At 35.3% G+C, this 21,981-nt stretch overlaps 1 protein-coding gene across 1 annotated transcript in view; it reads left to right on the top strand.

Moving 5' to 3' along the window:
• Nucleotides 1-21,981, top strand: part of LOC118202065 (serine/threonine-protein phosphatase PGAM5, mitochondrial-like) — a 94,004-nt gene that overhangs the window by 38,730 nt on the left and 33,293 nt on the right. Inside the window, exon 5 of the mRNA XM_085815154.1 lies at nt 10,015-10,145. Within this exon, the coding sequence (XP_085671280.1) occupies nt 10,015-10,145 (131 nt within the window). The remainder of the gene's footprint in view (nt 1-10,014; nt 10,146-21,981) is intronic.

Genomic DNA, 21,981 nt, shown 5'->3' with positions numbered 1-21,981 from the left:
AACCATTCCAATATCTGTTTATCAATTTCACGCTGCTCTGTGGGGGGGGGAGGCGTCGCGGCGTGCAATGAACTGGAAGTTGATCTCTCAGCACTATCCTGATACCTTCAGGGCAGATGTTTTTATTTTATTCCGCTTATAATTCCTTACTAAATGTAGTATTTCATCTCGATGTACTCCGTCTTTTATATGATTTAAATCAAATTCCTCGTCATTATAAATATCACGAATACAAATCAAATAGTTTTCTGGTTGCAATTTTCTAATTTCGACTATGCGTAATGCATGCTTTACGCATGCGCACGTTGAAAGAAATGTTTAATAAAGTAAACAAATAAATATTAAGCTTTTTTTTGTAAATTTTGATACCCTTTAGATCATAATTGCTCTTTATTTCATAAATTATGATTTCATATTTTTAATTTTATTATTTCTGCATGCCATCTTACCAGATTTAAATTGATGATCTATTATCTGGAAAAACCGATAATCCAGAATCGCTGAAGTCCCTACGAGTCCGGATTAAAGACTTTTGACTGTATTAGAATAATGCTATATATAAACGTAATACATATCCTAAGTCGTGCTTTCAAAATTTAGTTATAGAACTGAGCCCCCTTTTTTTGTGCAGTATACATGCTCTTGGCCAAGTTTACATTGACATTAATCTTACTAAATTCAGCTTTTGTAATAAATGAACAAACTAAATACTGAAGAATAATTCTCAGTTGTAAACATATAACAGAAAGCTTAACGTCAAAAAAGAAAAAGTGTTTTCTAACTGTCACTGCCCCAAATTTCAACATTTAGTAAAATTGTCATATTTTTAATGCATTTTCTAGTGTATGCAACAATAGTTAACCTCACATATATGTACTACATCATGTTTGAATATCCAATGTACCTCAGTGAATTTATTTGGTGGAAAAACAGTAAGAAAATGAAGAAGATTGCTTTTAAGGATGTAGCTAAACACTGTCAATTGTGGTAAAAATGTAAATATCAGCAATATAGAATTTTGTTCCTTCTTCATAAAATTTGTTTCTCATAAAATGCTTCTCTTTATTAATAAACAGAGCAGTACATATGAGCTGTGACAAAAGCCACACAGACACTTTATCAGGTTCAATGTTTCTTCTAACCTTCTTCGGAAACATACAATGACCTGACTAGGAACAGAGAGCTTACTAAAGCTATGTTCACTAATTGTAGTAAGTAGACAGGATACAGACGAAGGGTATACAAGACCCTTTATTTTTCTTTATATACAATGACTTCCGTACTTCGGAATACAATGACCCTCCACTCGGGGTCTAACGTAAAAGGTATAAAAATAAAACTAAACTCTAATTTAACTTTAGAATAAGATTGGCCTTATAATAACAGGAAGCGTATGTAGCACAGAGACTGTGAACACTACAATACGTTTAATTTATCAAGAGGATTAAAACCTCTGGCCTGGAAGGCAAATAGCAACTGCGTAACTTCTAAGGTAAGCGGCCTGCTTCGAACTCACTGCTTCCTCTCTCCTGCTTGGCAAAAAGGCCACACTTAAATACTTGGCGTTCGCCAGACAACTTTGCATAAAATCCTTCACGCTTATAATTCTGGCCGGAAGTAGAAAATAAGAAGGGATAGTAAAGATTTAAAATAAAATAAACGTTAGTAAAACTTAAGATCCTTACATACTTCCCGCCAGAGTTAATTTGTTTGAAACTGAGGTCTAAAACGACCTTGTTGAAAACTTTTAGCTCTAAAAACTAACGCGAGGCCAACCTTTTACAATCATAACTTAGCTAGAAACTAGAAAATTTAAAAGAAAGAAATTTGTTACAATAGCAGCTCCCGGGATATACAACAATCTTTTTTTTTTCATCTGTACTGCATCTAAACAGGAGCTTTATTCAATTCTGGTTCCTTCCAGAGATCTGGAAGGAAAACTAGTTTAATGAAATGTTACAGAATGACATTGCAATTAACATATAGAATATACTTCTCTTAACATTCTTATTTCATTCATGACTATTTTAATTATCTCTCCCCGTGCTCTCTGACATGTGTTGTAAAAGAACACCAAACACGTATGTGTTTCTGTCTACGTGTGCCACACTTCCTCCTACAATCAAAACACTAACGTGTTAAAATTCAACATACGAGACCTCTTAACACACCCTACTTTCAACTCTAAACCCTGAGGTACTATTCTGAAAGTGGCTAACTCTAAAGTGTAGCGTCAGAGAGCCTAACTACATCATTCAACCTTTAACACATATTCACCATGATTTAGTCTTTACAGTCACACGAATAACAAATTTTTAACATTACTTTCACTTTTACCATATCACGGTATTTCTTAACATTCAAAATAACAGTTCACATGTATACAAGAACATATCAACATGCCGTTAATTTTACACATTTGAAAACATACATTAGTAGTACATTGTTAACTTCTATTCTTTTCAAAGCAAGTGCCAATTCTTTCTACATTGAAATAATACTACATTTCAAAAAGTCTTTCAGACTAAAACTTCTTTCTTGCTAGAATGTTTTAAATAAAATTTATACAATAACTTTTTACAATATTTAAGTCTTTACACAACGCTATTATACATCAACTTTAGTTTTACGCGCGAGTAATTGAAAAACATAATAAGAAAATCGGTCACAACTCATTACTCGCCCTTTTGGTGATAAAGGTAGACCTCGCATGAGGTAAAACTTCTTGAAATCTGCCACTTGCAGTAAGAATGAAAGATTAACTTAAGTTTGTAAAGTAACATAAAATTTTACTTATCTTTGTAATATTCAGACATCCTTTTCTGGGCCCAGTCTTTAAAGGTATAGCTGATAGTAGCTTGGTTGATCCTCCTTCTTGTACGGGCTCGCCCTTCAGTGCTTTCCTCTGGAAGCTTCCGTTTTTCACCAGTACGGCCACCCTTGAACACCTTCCTTTTGTGCTCTGCTTGTGGTCTTGGCCGTTTGAAGGCAGCTGGTCTTGGTGGAACCGGGAAACTTCTGTCGTGATCCTGCTTGGACCTCGTTGTTGGCCGTTCAAATTTTCCTTGTACTTTTTCCTCCGCCGCTGATGGCCCTTCCGGAGTTCGGCTACATTTACTGCGGAGAGTCCTGTCGGATGAGTCGATCTTCCGTTTTAGAGCTGGGTTATAGTTGCCGTCATTTCTCCTGGTTCTCTTCACATACGTCGTCCTTCTCCCTTCTTCATTCTGGGGGTGTTCGTGAACTCTCTTTTCTGGACGGTGGAACGGCTTCTTTTTCTTGCTACCTTCAATTTTTCCGCGGGGCAATTTTCTTTTCACTTGCTCCTGCCTCTTATTGGCTTGCCCTTGTACTTGTCGTTTTTCCACCTCTGGAGCTTGTGCCTGCGGTGTCTGCCGTGCCGGATCCTGCAAAAGATCTGAAAATATTTGCATTTTATTACGATCGAAGTAGGGCTTGATTTGATCAATGTTTGCGGAACAGGTTTCACCATTTCTGGCTTTTAACACTACTACAGCGTGAGTTATTTTTTCTATAACATATGGTCCTTCAAATCGTGGAAAAAATTTGGCAGTTTTATCTTCTGGTGCTGAAGAAAGTGAATGCTTAATTTTTAAAACTTCATCCCGTACTTTATAAGTTACTCCCCGTCGTTTCAAATCATAATAGAGCTTCTGTTTTCTTTGTGCTACTTCCGTATTCTTCTTTGCTTCCTTAATTAGTTTTTCGATATCACCCATTTTAAATTCTGGGGCTCTTTGTTGCACATAAAATAACTTATCTAACGGTGTTATAATCTTTCTGCCTAGAAATAACTCAGCAGGAGTTTTGCCCGTTGTATCATGTTTTGCGGTCCTAAGGGCGAAAGCAAATTCATTGACATAGTTATCCCAGCTTTTATGAAAATTTTTAACATAACTACGGATAATTTTCACTATATTTCTGTTGACCCGTTCCGCTATATTTGATTGCGGCCGATACGGGACCATTTTTAAATGACGTATACCCAGTTTTTGGCACATGTCTTCAAATATATTACTTACAAATTGAGGACCATTATCCGATATAACTTTTAGGGGCGCCCCGTATTTTAAAATATATTTATTTAAAATAGAATCAGTAACTAATTTCGCGGAGGCTCGTTTTAAGGGAACAATTTCGGTCCATTTACTAAAATGATCAACCATAACAAGGAGATAGCGACTTTTGTTTAACTGACTTTTTGGGAAAGGGCCCAATAAATCGATGCCGATTATTTCATTTGGAAATTCGGATTTAATACTATTTAGAAACCCGGCCGGGCGGAATTAATATAATTAACGGCTTGACATGTTGGGCAGGACTGGACATACGCCCTTGTTAACTTTTGCAGTTCAGGAAAGTAGACTGCCTCGCGTACGCGTTGGATAGTTTTTCGAATACCAGCATGAGAAGCTAAAGGGCTGTCATGGAGCTCCTGCAGGATATTTAATCTAAGACTAGCTGGGATAACAGGTCGAAATTCGTTGTTGGCATTCGTAATTTTTGTATAGAATAATAGACCATCTATTAGTTCGTAATGGGCCGCCCTATTTCTTATCGCCACAATATCTTGGTGGCTAAAATTTTCAGGATCCTTCAAATACTCATAAATACTTCCAAACTCAGGATCCTTACCCAGTTCGGTTATTACAGTTTCTCGGGAATTTATTGTACACGCTGTCAGCATTGCAACTTTTACGGTATTACCCTGTTCGTCTAATTTAATTCGTGATAGGGCATCTGCTACGATATTTTCCTTTCCGGGGGTATGCTTGATTACCAGATTATATTCTTGCAGCTTGAGTGCCCATCTTATTAACCTTGGGGATAAATTTTTTCCTGAGTACAATCTAGTTACCGCCGCATGATCAGAATATACTGTTATCGGCGCCTTTCCAAAATAGACTCGGAACTTTTGCACTGCTAACAGAACTGCAAGTGCCTCTCTCTCGGTCGCGGAATAGTTTCTTTGTGTTTGATTTAAAGTTCGGCTAAAAAATGCCACGGGCTGCTGATTTTGCGAAAGTACCGCTCCTACCGCATAATCTGAAGCATCCACTGAAATTTCTAAATTGTCATCCTTTTCAGGAAATTTCAACACAGGGGCTTGCGTTAATGCTTGTTTTAATTTTTCGAAAGCACTATTGGCTTCAGCCGTCCACGAGAATCTTGCCTTTTTCCTTTTTAATTTTAACAATGGCTCAGCGATAGCCGCAAAATCTTTTATAAAGGACCTATAATATGAACAAAGTCCTAGAAAAGAAGAGAGCTTCTTTGCCGTGTTTGGAGTCGGATACTTTTGTACAGCGATTATTTTTGATTCATCTGTCTCGATCCCTTCTTGCGATATTTTGTAATTTAAATATTTTAATTCAGGGGCTGCAAATTTGCACTTTTCGACATTAACTTTTAGACCGGCCTCATTTAATAAAGAAAACACCTGTCTTAAATCCTGTATATGTTGGTCGAGATTATCACTAGTAATAATGATATCGTCTAAATAGATAAATGTGGACTTTCCAAGAACAGGTCTTAACACAATGTCCATGCATCGCTGAAATGTTGCTGGGGCGCCTGAAAGGCCAAACGGCATACGCAAAAATGCATAAGTGCCAGACTTGGTTATAAAAGCAGTCTTAGGCACGTCCTCAGGCCTGACCCCTATTTGAAAATAACCATTCGTTAAGTCTAAAGTCGTCATAAATTTGGTTGATTTTATGTTCCTTAAAATTTCTTCTATGATCGGTAACGGATATACCGGATATTTCGTTATGGAATTTAATTTACGGTAATCAATAGCGAATCTCCACCTTTTTGGATGCTCCAAAGGATAATCATTATTTTTCTTACATAAAACCACCGGACTAGCATAACTACTTGAGATAGGCGTTATGATCTTTTTACGTAGCATATCGGTAATATGCCATTCTATAATTTTTTCCTTATTCTTATCATACCGGTATGGTTTTTGACGAACCGGCAATGCATCTCCGGTGTCAATACTATGGTTAGTAACCTGAGTAAATCCTGGAATATCACTAAATAAGGAAGCAAATTCACTTACCACTTGTCGGATTCTATTTTGCTCGTCATTAGGCAGGTGGTCAAGATTTAACCTTGGCGGTTCAACCTTTTCTACACGCACTGGTTTCATCGTCAGCTTAAGGGACTTATTGCATTAAAATCCAGTGTAGCTTGTGCGTCTGAAAGAAAGTCTATTCCTAGGATTAAATTTGTTTGCAAATTCTTTACTATAAAAAACATCACCTTTACTTGTTCGTCCTTGATACGGATGTACAAAGGTACTTTACCTACGCATTTACATCGTTCTCCTTGCGCCGCTAATACTGTTGTATTATCCGCATTATATATGCGGTATTTGCGAAAATACTTTCTAAAAAAGACTTCTGCCACACAGGAACACTGCACGCCGGTATCCAGGAGTGCGGTGGCCGGGATATTATTTACCAAGACTTCAATCTTCGGAAGAGTTAAATTTTTCACCATTATTGTATTTAACTTGTAGGAAGAGGGGTTTTCGTGGCCTTCAGATTTCCGCACCCTCTTGTCAGCAGAAATCCGTTTTAGTTTAAATTATTTTTCCTTTCGGTGCTTTCCTTCTTTCTCCACTGGCCTTGAGACTTTTTTCTTGGGTTGCTATTGAACTGTCGACGTTCGCCGGCTGTTTTTGAATGCTCGGGTTTCCTTGCCCACTGATTCGCTTTTTCTCCGTAGCCATGTGCTTGAGTTTGCTGTAGTCTTGGCGTACCAAATTGGTTTCGCTGTTGATATTGGCGTCTTCTTTCGACGTCCGCCGTTCTTCTACTTTCAAACTGCATTGCTAGCTCAAATAACTTTTCCAGTGTAGTCGGATTTCGTAATTCAATAAAGTCTTGCACTTGGGGTAGTAACCTCGGCAAAATCACTTGAATTATTTCAGGATCCGGACGGTTTCCATACAAGAGCTTGAAAACGTGAATTTTTCTTAAAATAAAGCTCGAGAGGTTTTCCATTCTTTGTTGATATATACTGAAAAGTTCTGTTTCTAATTTCGCACGATCCCTTACAACAGGGAAGGCTTTTAGTAGGGCAGTCTTGAAATTTTTGTAAGTATAGGTGGAACTTCCTGCTTGACCCAAGAGACTTCTGCCGATACATTTGAACCAGTTAAGCGCTTGGCCCTCAAAGTGCTGGTAGCTAAGGTAACTTTTTGAAACTCGTGCACGGGGTAGAGCATGAAGTGGTCATCCAATTTTTCCAAAAAACTGGTTACCTGTGAGTTTCCATTAAATGTTGCTTCTGGTTTCATCGAAGCGCGCATGGTCTGGACGATGTACCCAAATCCTTCCAGGGCGGCAGCTGGCATTTCTGGATTCTGAGCCGTTTCTGCAGGCAGCACAGGTTCTTCTTGAAACTCGGCCATGGTTATTCTTCGTCGGGCGCCACTATCAGGTTCAATGTTTCTTCTAACCTTCTTCGGAAACATACAATGACCTGACTAGGAACAGAGAGCTTACTAAAGCTATGTTCACTAATTGTAGTAAGTAGACAGGATACAGACGAAGGGTATACAAGACCCTTTATTTTTCTTTATATACAATGACTTCCGTACTTCGGAATACAATGACCCTCCACTCGGGGTCTAACGTAAAAGGTATAAAAATAAAACTAAACTCTAATTTAACTTTAGAATAAGATTGGCCTTATAATAACAGGAAGCGTATGTAGCACAGAGACTGTGAACACTACAATACGTTTAATTTATCAAGAGGATTAAAACCTCTGGCCTGGAAGGCAAATAGCAACTGCGTAACTTCTAAGGTAAGCGGCCTGCTTCGAACTCACTGCTTCCTCTCTCCTGCTTGGCAAAAAGGCCACACTTAAATACTTGGCGTTCGCCAGACAACTTTGCATAAAATCCTTCACGCTTATAATTTTGACAAAGAATAATTATCCGATAGCAAATCATTTAGTGAAATATTGTATTTAGAAAGATATGAACTATCCCATATCTAAACATAAAGTTGAAATACATTGAGATTTTCCCAATACAGTCAAAAGTCGTTAATTTGGACACCCATAATCCAGAATGATCTATAATCCGGACCTCAAAGCTAAAAACTTTATGCGCATGCACCGCGTTGACACATGCGCATAGGCGTTTACGCGTGCGCGTAAGACCTTTACGACTGCGCATATGCGTGTGTGCAAGTGCAGAATACATTTTTGCGTGCGCGTTTAATGTATAACGGAGGGTATAAGCTAAAATTATCTAATTATCTCTTTCAGTTAATGTTGATGATTGCGTTGTTCCTTAATCTTCGAATTGGATGCGGCTTATTATTTTTTGCAGACTGTAAGAGCAATTTTATAAAAGTAAACTTGAACTTTCGATTATGTCAAATAGAATTTCTGATGCTGGAGCTCCCAAAGGATCTACAAAACGAAAGTATGTTTCGATGTCCGTCAAACAAAAAGTGGAATTGCTGCAAAAAATGGATAAAGACATGAAGAAGGTGACAAAGAGGTTAGTGAAAATGAAAAAATTTCGATTGACAAGTTAGTCGGTATTCTCGGCACAGCAATTATGGGACTTGAACAGTGGAACTTTGTAACTAAACAAGAAATTATGTCTGTTTATAGAATTAAAGAGAAAGTATTATCACATGAAACGAAGCAACTTAAACAACTTACATTGAAAGAAATGTTTAATATAGTAAACAAATAAATATTAAGCTTTTGTTTTGTAAATTTTGATACCCTTTAGATCATAATTGTTCTTTATTTCATAAATTACGGTTTCATATTTTTAATTTTAGAATTTCTGCATGCCATCGTACGAGATTTAAACTGATGATCTATAATCCGGAAAAATCGATAATCCGGATTCGCCGAAGTTCCGACGAGTCCGGATTAACGACTTTTGACTGCAGTTGGAAGAATTATGTTTCTTCCAAATTTTTTAGATTAATAACTGAACTCTACTTTCAGAACAGCTTCAGTAACACAGCATCTGTTTTGATAGCAAATAATTTAATAATTTTGATAATTATAACAACAAACTTATTATGGCAACAATGCTAAGTGTCAGTTTATTGTTGTTGCCATAATATTAAAGTGAACAGTAATTGTATTTCTGAGAATATAAATAAAATGTTCCTTCTTTTTTAATCACCTGTAGTGATCATTTTCCCGAAAGCAATATCACATATACATCTCTTTTCAATAAGTAACTATTTCATGCAATTTTTTTTTTTTAACCAGCTTTATCATTGCAAGAAAGACAAACAATTTTTTCCTCCTTTTCTTTGAAAAAAAATCTTGCAGATTGTACGTTTTCAACCAGTCAACATCAAAATAAAGAACGTTCTTCTCCCGTTCTACTTCCCGAACTGCATCCCGAACAAGGTAGTTCTTTGTTGTTAGTCTCTGTGTTTGTTATGGAGAGAACCAATTTCCAGTTTACCTGTTAACTTGAAAGTGAACTGTGGGGATTGACTGTTTTATACTATGTGACAAAGCAGAAACTTTGCACTAAGTAGTTGTTTTTCTGAAATGTTTTGAATGTATGATATCTTCTACCTTCAGTGAAAATTGAATTTGTTTGGAACCATGCTAGGATGATTTCACTGTAATCCGTGAGCAAGCGAAGGAACTTTAATAATTGTATTAATTGCTTAAAGTACTAAGATATATTTCAATGTCCTTCCTTCCCCCTCTCAGTTGGCGAAATTTTCTGTTATGACTTGGAGAAATTTGATCTCTTCCGCCAAAATATAATGCAAATTATTCCTCAAATCAAGAGTTATTAATCAGTTAGTTTCAGTTCTCAATATTAGTCAATCTCAAGTATTAGACTTTTTCTAGGAGCATTTCAAAATCTGCTTGATTTAAGTCATGTATGTCAGTACGTTCAATTATTAATTATTACTATGTATATGAAAGTAGAAATGTAAGTGGCTGTAGTTTAATAACTATTTAAACTTTTAACAGTTTTACGAAGACGGGGCAAGGATTGAAGCTGCATTTCGAAGATACTTCCACCGTGCTGATGCCAGGCAAAAGTCTGATAGCTATGAAATTATAGTTTGCCATGCAAACGTAATCCGTTACTTTTTTTGCAGGTAGGTTCTTTTGCATTTTTTGACCTAATTATCATCATTCCTATTAAGTACACTCTAAAATTACTCTAAACTCCCACGCTTATCAATGCATGGATGTATGGCAGAAACCCGGACAACACAGTTTAAATGAGCGACTTGAATTATTTAAAATTAATTTTAATCTGTAATAAAAGAAAAAGTCCATATGCGTACAGGGATAGCCCAAACAAATCAGATTAAGAGCACAGCATATGAACATTTTGTAATTATAGAATGTATTTGTAAGGTCTTGTTAGCTTAGAATTTTACATGCCTGTATGTGTATTGGCATCAATCTGAGTAAATTGGTTTGCTCTTGGTGCTGATTTGTATGCGTTCCTGCCAGGGCTGTGGTGTTCGAATCGGAGTTGCACAGATTTTTGGGTAAAAGGAGTTGGAGCTGGAGTCCCTAAAAACACGTTGACTCCAACTCTAGTTTTGTTGGACAGTATGAATTTGAAATGAAATTAAAGTGAATTGGAAAAAAAAATTAATGACAAACTGAGTTAATATTTTCATTCATGAACTATATACAGTTATAAATATTTTCTATTCTATTGACATATTAATAAATAAATATAAGGGAGCAGGATGGATTGATATTTGGAATTATTGATTAAACTGATTCATTTAGTTATGAATCTCATCGATAAATTTAGGTAAGCAGCAATAGCAGCAAGAACTCCCAAAATTGATGCCTTTCTTAGGAAGCAAGCAGGAAAAGGAGAATTATTGATCAAGCAATGTAATAAGGAAGTACATATTTGATGATAAAGAGGTTGTTAGAATTAAGAACTTTTTTAAGAAGATGTAGATAACCCTAATGTTTCACTAACAGAAAGATTGTAGAATGATCTTACAGAATTGGAAACTCTTCTTTCTATACCGTATATAGCCACAAAAAAGCTGCAATCTGAAGAATTGACAGAAGGCGAGAATGGGATGTTTGTTCTTTCTGAAATGGAGGGTTTATTGCAGAAGGAATCATTTCTTCAATGAAGAAAAGTGAAACTAGTTTGCTAGATAATAAGATCTTGCTGGGTGTAATATATGTAGATCCTAAACACCAAATTTTGTTGGATGACGAACAAATTAAAAAGGCAAAAAAATACCGATGCAAAGTTTCAATACATTTTCTTGCATCCTGTGTTGTCACTTGCACCAATTTATCAGCGGATCATCATCATCATCACTTTCTTGGTCTTCCGATGCTGTCGTGTGTTTTGCTGCAACTCAAGCAACGATTGCAGCGTTGTAATATTCATTTTCATAGTAGCATTGAAGCTTGTTGTCAATGGATAAAAATTCTTCTCAATTTTGTACCTGTTGAAGTTCCACATGTAAATCATCATTTTCACTTTCAATGAGCATGTCCACATCCATCACCAAAACCAAGTGCGTAAAGCCACAGTGACAAAAACAGTTCTGAATTGTCTCACTGCTCATGTTTCGTCAGCTGTCGGCCACAAATGTAACTGCTTGTAAGATGTTGACTTCGCTGGCTTTTGACGATGAGGTCAGCAAACTTTCTTTAATTGCTTCAAGGATGTAATTAACCAACATTGCACAATAAAGGGTCTTCAAATTTTTTATGATGCCTATGTCCATTGGCTAGACCAAAGCTGTGGTCCTGGGAGGTAGAAATTCCAGCTGGATGTTCATCAAGCAATCTAAATGAGGATGTGTTGCACAATTGTCAAGAAGAAGCAGCGCTTTTCTCGACTGGCGTTGTAGCTCTCTGTCTCAATCCTTCAGCCATTCTTTAAAAAAGTTCAGAGTTCATCCACACATTTCTGTTCGCACAATACACAACTGGTAAACTCTCCATCCTAACTCCTTTAATCCTTTGACGGGCGCAATATTATTTTTATAATTTTTTTAACTAAAAACTCTAGAAATTGAATATTATGAACCTAGAGACAAATAATATATGAATTTAAAAAAATCTACTCTTGTCCATTCTTCTGTGGGTGGTGGTCGCACTGTGAAACCACCGCGCAAACTTATCTAAGTAGTAGGGGGGAAAAAACTTACCTTTCTCCGTGTGCGTTTCCAATAAATGATGAAATTTATGAATTTAAAAAAAAAACGTATGTAGGAATTGCATAATATATAATTTTTTTACATTATTTTACAAAGTAAATCGTCAGAAAAAAATAAAAAATAAACATTTGAGTCATTTTTTTATAGCAGTGAAAATATGAGTACCTACATAATAAGGATGTTTGGCTAAATGGATTAAAAAACTCAGTAAAATAAGGATTAAAAAAAAAAAAAAAAACTTGGTTTTTTTTTTTTTTTTTTTTTTTTTTTTTTAATTTCAAAGAACAAATATTTTTTGTGACACTGTTCACAGCATGTTTTGTCTTTTTTGGTATATGCATAGACCCACATTGCATGTTTCGCAGATGTATCTTCTTCTATGGAGTTCCTTCCTTGTGCTACAAAATGACACTGTCTGGATCTAAGTGTCATTGGTATATGTCCAGCATTATTTAGGTTCTTTTCATCTGGTACAGGAAATTGTGTTTTTTTTTATGTTAATCTGGGGGGCTTGGTCTTTTTGGCTTTGGTAAGGATCATTCGTTTCCCATTCATACTTATTTTATTCGTATTTCGTCCCAAAACATTCAGAAAATATTTTTAATTTAAATAAAACTTTATGCAAGTTGTATTTTTAATTATAGCAAAGTATATTTACATTAAATTTAAACCACAGAAAATAATGTATAAAATCACAATACTAGCTTGGGTAACAAGTGTGTTGAGGTCAAAGAAAAGTCTCTGGAAAAGAAAGACCTTTTTACTGGGCAGGTGCATGTATTGTTTAGTAATGAAATAACTCTGTGGTTTCAAAGCCTTCTTATCTATATCTGGGTAAAAATAAACATTCCTATTTGAGAAGCAAGCAAACATCATTTTGAAGAGCCATGGTTTCAAGACGCGACCACTGAACCTCTAGAGCATTGTGACACAATGCTCTAGTGGTGCAGTGGTCGCGACCTGAAACCACAAAGCAAATGCCATACATATAGTGGTTTATATATATATATATATATATATATATATAATTAAACTGTATATATATATATATATATATATATATATATATATATATATATATATATACACACACACAGTTTAATTATTGCTATTTTTTATTGTTTATGATAGAAATCATGATGTGCAATGAATAACTTTTGAAATTTAAAGTTGTGTATAAAAGGAAGTTATTTTGTCTCATTGAAAACAAATTTTAAAAGGCATCCGATTAAAAACAAATTTTAAAAGGCATCCGATTGAAAACAAATTTTAAAAGTCATCCAATAAGTACTAAGACCTAAAATATGTATTATGTATGATTCTGCAGTCATTTTGTGTTATTTAGAGGTAAAAGATCAGTAATCAATTGATTTTCAATCAAAAATTTCTGAAGGAAGAGGAGAAAAAAATTCGAAAATTGGTGGTTTCAGGGCGCGACCACCACTTGTCAAAAGGTTAAAGCAGTGAGGCTTAGTGCTTTTCCTATAACCAATAGCTTCCTCTTGTCCGTTCCTGACATGTTTGAGCAGCGCAAAACAGTTACGCGATCCATCGCTTTTTTGGAGACATAGATTTCAACATGTTAGTAAATTAACAAGCAGTCCGGCGTAGCACGGTAATACAGCCCAGTCTCATCAGCATTGTAGATGTCATCAGCTGAAAATTTTTCAAGAAGCTCGGACAGTTTTGTTGATTTCCATTCTTCAGCATTTGCACTATCAGCACTTTCTTTCTCGCCATGTGCTTTCTTGAATTTTATGTCATGTCTAGATTTCTATCGAGACAACCAACCGTCCATAGCTTTAAAGTCATCGTGTCCCAGCTTTTTAGTGAGTTGTTCTGCTTTGTATTTTAACATTGGGTGCTTACTTACAAAGATCATCCAGTAACAATGGCAAACCATTCATTAAAGGCCTCGTCGACGTCTGGGTCCTTGCCTTCATGCTTCCTTTTTTTGGAAGTTCCTCCTCGTCCTTCACATTGTGCCCATTCTTCTCACAGCTCATTCTCTCGTTTTATTAAGCATGAAATTTTAGTCTTTGCCAATCCGGTTATTTCCACTAACTGACGCTGACTAGTGTTTTGTGGTTGTTGCTTGATCTTATACAGGAAACCAATTTTTTCAGCTAATGTCAAGTCCCGTCGTGGCATTTTGGCAGAGGAGACAAGACACGCACTCAATTCACTGACTAAAGTGGTCTGAAGAAATCTTGGTGTTTCGGGTGCAAGATGTTGAGGTCAAGAGGGAGATAAAATGCTCGCCATTCAAAGCTTTGGCACTAAAATCATCCCAAAAAGGTGATGAAATGATAGCTTTCTTGTGTAAACTTTAATCATGATTGACAGGGGTGAATTCCTTTCAGATGGAGCCGGACACTCTGTTGTTCATTTCCTCGAAACTCGGAGGCGCAGGTCAAAGAAAATGGTGTGCGTGTTCACCTCCCACCAGTTTTGCTTTTGTCATTACTTTAAGGAATTCCTGACCTTTGATAAAGCATTTTCCTGAGGAGCCACAACTATAGATCCTCCCATATGTTGCAGACCACCTGTACATCTGCTGTATGCGGCCAACTTGTAGCTTCTGTATCTTATTTGCTCTCATGTATTTTGGTCCGATTAAAGGGAATTTTGGTCCAAATAAGCAAATTATATTAGGCTTATGTACATAGCATTTGTTTAGGTTCTTTAGGATTTGGTCCGAAAAAGGTGGCTGGTTCGATTATCCGATGGTCCAATTAATCGGATTTGACTGTATATGGAGTCAGATTCATTAAAATTCCAGGAGTCTGAGTTGGTCATTTTCCCTCCTGACTCCTCAGCCCTGGCTACTGCTAACAGTGTTTTTCCATTTATGTGATGTGTGACCACAAAAAGAAAAGAAAGTGCCTAAAATTTTGCTTTTCCTGTGTAGTAAAACTGTAGCTGAGATTATTGCTATGCTTTGACAAACCTTTAAAAATAATGTCTGAAGATGAGTGATTATCTGGATTAAAAAATATAGACATGTCAGATGAAAACTGCCAGATTTCTGAAGCTCTGCTGTTCCACATTTTTTTGTGAAAGAACAACGTAATCTTAGTATCTGTTCTCACTAGTGGCATATCTAGAAATTTTTGTCGTTTAGGGTTTGCCACCCCTCTTAATATATAAACAGATAACTATAAAAAAAAGTCAAAATAACATGTTTTTTTTGGGGGGGGGACCTAAGTGTACATTTATTTTTGAAAAAAATCTGTAATTCCAATATTTTAAAATTATATTGTTATTTTGAATTTTTTTTTGTGCTCAAAACCGTAAGTGATATTGTAGAGATCTTTTTGATTGCTCTTGCTATTATGTATGCAGCAGAGAAAGATTTCTTAAATGCAAAATATACATTTTGTACTTCTTAAGCGATTTTTATTTAGAAAATGAAATTAATGAGGAAAAAAAAGGGGGGAGGAGATAAAAAAAAACTCTTCAGAGTTCTGGAACTTTCCACAGAAATACTCATACAGATGTTCATAATATCATAGAGTATAATCAGTAATTACATTTTGAACTACTAGAATGTTAAGGCAAAGTGTATCTAAAGAGGAAGCTAACCTGGAGGTATCTCTGTACTCCGAACTCATGCTGAACTCACAGCAACAATTGAGGAATTGATGCTTTCATCTGTGTTATATAGTTTTTCCTAGATACCGACAGATTGCTAGTACTTTCTGCAAATCGCATGAAAACATAACAAAGATATCAAATGCAATTACAAATGAAGAAGCAATAAAATTAGTAGATTTCAGAATCGCAAAGAAGAGATCACCAAAATTAATTATAGACAGTATTCCATGTAATATCTCCACAGATACACTACTAAAACAATTATCAAATACTACATAATGTAACATTCAGGATCTAGCACCATTATTTAAACTCTCTGATAAAAATAAAGATCTCGTGAGATGGATAATAAACTGTACTCCAAAAGCATTATGCAATCCAAGATATGTATGGAACATTCCCATTATTGCTCTAGGATGGAAAACATGTAAAATTAGAGTTTTATGGTATAAAATGCTGTTTCAGATGCCAAGAATATGGACATATTTCAAGAGAATGTAAGATAAGGCCCTACTGCTACTTCTGTGGAAAAAATCATTACACAAAAGAATGTACTGCAGAAGCTCCAAACTGTATAAACTGCAAATTAAATAATAAAACAAATCAAACAAGGTTCGACATGCATCATATCTACGTCTCCAATCTGTCCTTCATACATATATCAAATTAGTAAAATAAAAAGAACTGAATATAAACAACTAATAATCAACAATAACAAAATTAATAATTCCTCAAAGCAAGTCTACTTACGACAGAGTACTGAACCACAAATACAGAACACTAATACAATGAATATAACTCATCTAGAACTAAATAATCAAATATGCTGCTTACAAATAAACCTACAAAAAGCACAGACAGCAACAGGTGGTGACAGGTGAGAGCAGGTCCGGACACCTGGACGGCTTACATAGACTAATTATATCGTCCGCAACTATCTGGGTATCGTCCGGATCCTGCAACTATCTGAAACTACACTCCGAAAACAATACAAGAGAAAAAATATAGATTTTTCTGCATGCGGAATTAAACATTTTCCTGGCTACGTAGCATCAATGGCTTTCCACCGCCGATGGAATATATTTCAAAAAGAAGAAATATATTTCAAAAAGAAGATATGTCTGAACTACCACGAGCAACGATAATATGTTGTAACCAAGCCTGGTCGTTGTATATCCTCGCAGTAGAGCGAGGTCAAGTAGCAGTTCTCTTGGAGACAGAAGGACTAACAATGGTATTTATTTCAATTTATTCAAGTCCCACAGATGATCTAGTCATTGCTCTCAACTTCTTAGATAAGATCTCTAACTCCATAGGTACTCACCATCAGATAGTCTCATGAGATTTCAATGCTCATACTAGCTGGGGATATGCATTGACAAATCGAAAGTGTCATAATATAGAATATTATATGTCTTCCAAAAATTTAATTTTACATAATGCAATTGATTCTCCACCCGCTTTCGACAGGATTTATGAAATATGCAATAGGATGGCCAGACCTTATTCTCACCACTTCACAAATAAGCCCTCTAATTCAAAACTGGAAAGTAGAAAAGCAGGAAAGTCTATCAGATCGCAGATTCATTACTTTCCAAATTGAAAAAAGCACATTCATCCCAATTATTAAATGCTATAACTCACCAATAAATAAAATTCTAGCATTCAGTAGAAAAATAAGAAATAGCTTACTTATTCATGAACAGCAACTTATCCACATCCAGTCACCAGAAGAATTTGAAAATCTCACCGATTTATTACTAACTGATATACAAGATACTTGCAATGAAATCCTTTCCCAGTGTCATTCAAAACAGCTGCAATCACTAAAATGGTGGACGAAAGATCTCAGAATACAACAAAAGAAATGCAGAGCTCTCAGGCGTAAATTAAAGTCTGAAGGACGTTACATGATCCAATCAAATGTATTGCAAATTTATCAAAGAGAACAGGCCCTTTACAAGCAGATGATTGTGCAGGCAAAAATTAACTCCTGGCATCAATTTTGTACCGAAAATAAAAATGTATATGGTCTACATCATAAAATTGGCACAGATAAGCTCTTTACACCAATGAAACTACACCTTCAACCAACAAGCTCCCAAGGTTCCAGTCTTTCAGATGTAACTATCAATCACATTTTAAATACAGTATTCCCAGAAGATGGCATTGCTAATGATACAGCAGCACAAGCCACAGTAAGATTTACAACAACATTGCCTACATCCTTGGAAGATACTGAGTTCACAATCACAGAGATACAACATATCACCAGATACCTACCGAAAAAGAGAGCTCCAGGACCTGATGGTATAGATTATACCATCAGGGTGGTAATAAATTCAATTTTAAAATTCTTCAAAATTTATTTTAGCAAACTTCTAAATGCAGGTATCTTTCCAAGGGCATATAAAGAAATATAAAAATCCAAAAATAGCAAGCGCATACCATCCCAGTTGCCTCTTATCGACCCTTGGAAAAATATATCAAAAGCTTTTAATAAATAGATTAAAATATCATCTTCACAAGATAAATTTCCTTAGTGAACAACAGTATGGCTTCAGACTTGGTAAATCAACACTTCAAGCACTTACAAATATAAAGGACAATAATAACTTATACCGCAATACTGGCCACCATGCAGCATTCATTAGCATTGATTTAAAAAATGCCTTTGATACATTATGGTGGCCAGCCATCTTATAGGCACTACGAGAGGCTAACTGTCCAGTAAATAACTTCAAAACCCTTAGAAATTACGTATGTAAATGCCAACTGTTAATCATCCAAAACAATGGTGCTATTATAAGAAAAATGACAAGAGGTTGCCCACAGGGCTCATGTGCGGGCCGTGATTTGTAGAATCTTGCATTTGATAAAATACTATAAGCCCAATGCATACTAAAATATATGCATATGCAGATGATGCCGCCTTAATTGTTCAAGGATGCACCAGAGAAGAACTACAAAAGAACAATAATGAAACTTGCAATATCTTCAATACCCTTTGTCAAAATCTTAAACTAACCATAGCAGAAAATAAATCGCAAGTTCTCCTAATACCTAAAAAAGGAGGATAACTGACACATCATCCAATGATCTAACTACAAGGCACTTGCCTCAGAATTGTTATGCAAGTTAAATATTTAGGACTCGCATTTGACCAAAAACTGAATTGAATACCCCATATTTTAGAAATCAAGAAACGTATTAGTGCTGTTGCAATTAAACTACGTCAAATGCAAGGACAGCATTGGGGATTGAATTCACATATCCAAAAGGTCCTTTTTCATATCATTATTGAAAAAATTGTCACATATTATGCAGCCATATGGGCATATCCAGTGAAGGGGCGAAGAATTATTCATCTTCTGAGTACACACAGACCATTTGGTTTAAGTATAACGAAAGCCTTTTGAACAACATCTTCAAATGTAATAAATGCCCTGGCCGTTTTAATACCACTCCATATCAGCACAGAACTAGAAGCCACAATGCAGCAAGTAAAACTACTGCGCCACGTAGCTACTTTTAATGATACTCAATTCTCCCCATGTGTTTATGAATGACACCAAATCACCTGATAAAAATATGAGATCTATACTGATAGATCTAAAATTAATGAGAACGTTGGATGCGCTTTCGTGGCATTTCATAATGGCATCATAATTCACCAATGGAAATGCCAGCTTCACAAACATAATAGTATGTTCCAAGCCGAGGCGATGGCAATGAGTAAAGCAATAAAATACATTGCAGGCATAATATAAATAAAATCTAACAGCCTTTCCACACTCTACGCAATTAAAAATCCGAAAACTACCTCATCTATTATTGCAGCAATTCAGAAAGTTTTACAACTTAATGTTTCATTCAAAATAACTATAGAATGGATAAAAAGTCATGCCGGAATATACGGCAATGAAATAGTGGACCAACTAGCTAAAGAAGCTGCTATATTCCATTTTGAAATGAAATACTAAAATTCAATAAATACTTTTTTATGAAAACCAAAAGTTAATCTTATCTTCGGAGATCAGCAGTATCCCGTTTTTGACAAATTTTTGCTCAGACGCAAGTTGTAGAAGCACAGAAGGATAACCTTTGAATGATCCGCTTCAAATCTGGCTTTAAAACGGCAGACTTTTTACATCCATTTCTCCTTTAAATAAACTTCAATTGGTACTACCAAACTTGTTCTCAAAATTTTCAGCAACTTTCTGGGATTAGGAGACCAGCACCATCGAAATTGATATTTGCACTCCTGATTTCCAGTATCTCGGTGGAACCTCCAATTAATTAAGACTGTAATGTATTTTGCAGTAATTGACAAAACAGGCAATCTTCTTATTAGAATATAAATTTTATTTCTAGTTCATGGAGATAGATAATTTGAAGAAATTCTTTAGTGGCAAAACTTTCATACTACTATTAGCTGGTAAAAACTTCAGAATTCTAATTTTTAAAACAATTTTTCACGTTGCTGAGCAACGGTAACATAATACAAATATGGCATTGCCACTTCAACAATAAGTATAGTTATTTATTAAATAACAAGATATTACTACCTCTCTCCCCTCCAGATAGACTTTAATTTATATTCTTATAAATTAAAGTTTGCGTTTTTTTTTTTTTTCTCCTTCAGAACAACGATATCAGCACAATACAGAATTGAAATACAAGAAATAACATAATAACATACACTGAGGAAGAGAGGAAGGAACAAAAAATTTTGTATCTATATAGAGAAACAAATGATTTAATCAGGCTACGGAGTACGACTTAATGCGTCTACATTTTTATGGTTTTTACCACTTCGATGAACGATCGTGTAATTGTGGGGTTGTAGTATTAGTGCCCATCTTATAAGTCGTGGATTTAGACTCGTATTATTTTTTAGCCAAACTAAGGGATTATGATGAGTCATAATGAGGAATTTAGTATGCCCGTCTAAATAACATTGAAGTTTCTTCACAGTAAATATTATGGCGGCGCATTCCTTTTACTGTGATAGAGTACTTTTTTTCAGTTTCTGTTAATTTCTTACTGAGGTATAATACTGGATGTTCATTGTCTCGTTCATCTTTTTGAGCTAAAATGACATACATAAGAGAGTTTCAAGCATCAGTTTGCAAAATAAATTCCTTATTGAAATCAGGTGCATGTAGTATAGGCCTTTGAGACAGTTTCTCCTTTAGTTCTTCAAATGCTTTTGTGCCCTCTTCTGTCCAATTTATTTTCCCTTTAAGTTTCCTTTCAAAGTTTCTGTTAACCCTTCAGCACCCGTGCTCCCTTTCGCTGCGTTAGTAACCGCGCGGGACAATTTTCACCCCAAGGTTTCATTGTCCACATTTCATGTTAAATATAATGAACGAGCACAGTTTATTGCTTGGATTGAAACTAGAAATTCTAATTTTGCATGAGATTAGTTTAATATGTTTAATTTTAAAACATATGACTTAATTTAAGGTCTTGCACATGATCGGTATTCGAAAGAAAACTATAAAATGCATAAATGCACATTATTTTTTAATTATCTTCACAGTCAAATTTTAACTAAAAAATAAATTCTGCTGATTTTATTATTTAATCTAATTAAATTATTCCATTTAATTTTTAAGTATATTATAATGCAATTTATCAATCCATCCCTTTCAAAATTAAGTACAGTAATACAATTTATCATTTTAACCCTTTCGAAATTAACTTCAGTAACACAATTTATCATTTCATCTCTATCAAAATTAAGTACAGTAATACAATAACTGAAAAACATACCTTTAATTATTCAGAATCTTTACTTTTGAAACAATCTTCACATAAGATATTTACATGTTTCTTACAAATTAATTTGTTACATCAGGGTTGCCACGCTACCTGGAAAACCGGGAAAAGTCAGGGAATTCGAAAATTGACCAAAAAATTCAGGGAAAAGTCAGGGAATTTAAGTATTTTTGTCAAAATCTGGAAAAGTCACGGAAGTTCATACAATGATCCCGCCAAAAAAAGCGATTTTTGCGCCGACGTCGGAAGAGATAACTTTTTTGGCGAATTGCCTATCACGTGAGTGTCTGCTGGCATAGAGCCAATTTTCACAGCTCCAATTTGATTGCCTTTTAGAAAAGCAAAGCAAGTTTCCCGCAACTTTTGGTTTTCAGTATTCTCGAGAATCGCATGT

The sequence above is a fragment of the Stegodyphus dumicola genome, chromosome 4 (assembly GCF_044657685.1).
Source record: "Stegodyphus dumicola isolate Sdum_Otavi_A_Nest chromosome 4, ASM4465768v1".
Lineage (NCBI taxonomy): Eukaryota > Metazoa > Arthropoda > Arachnida > Araneae > Eresidae > Stegodyphus > Stegodyphus dumicola.
Note: the sequence above shows the minus strand (reverse complement) of the source record. Positions and strands in the feature narration are given on the sequence as shown.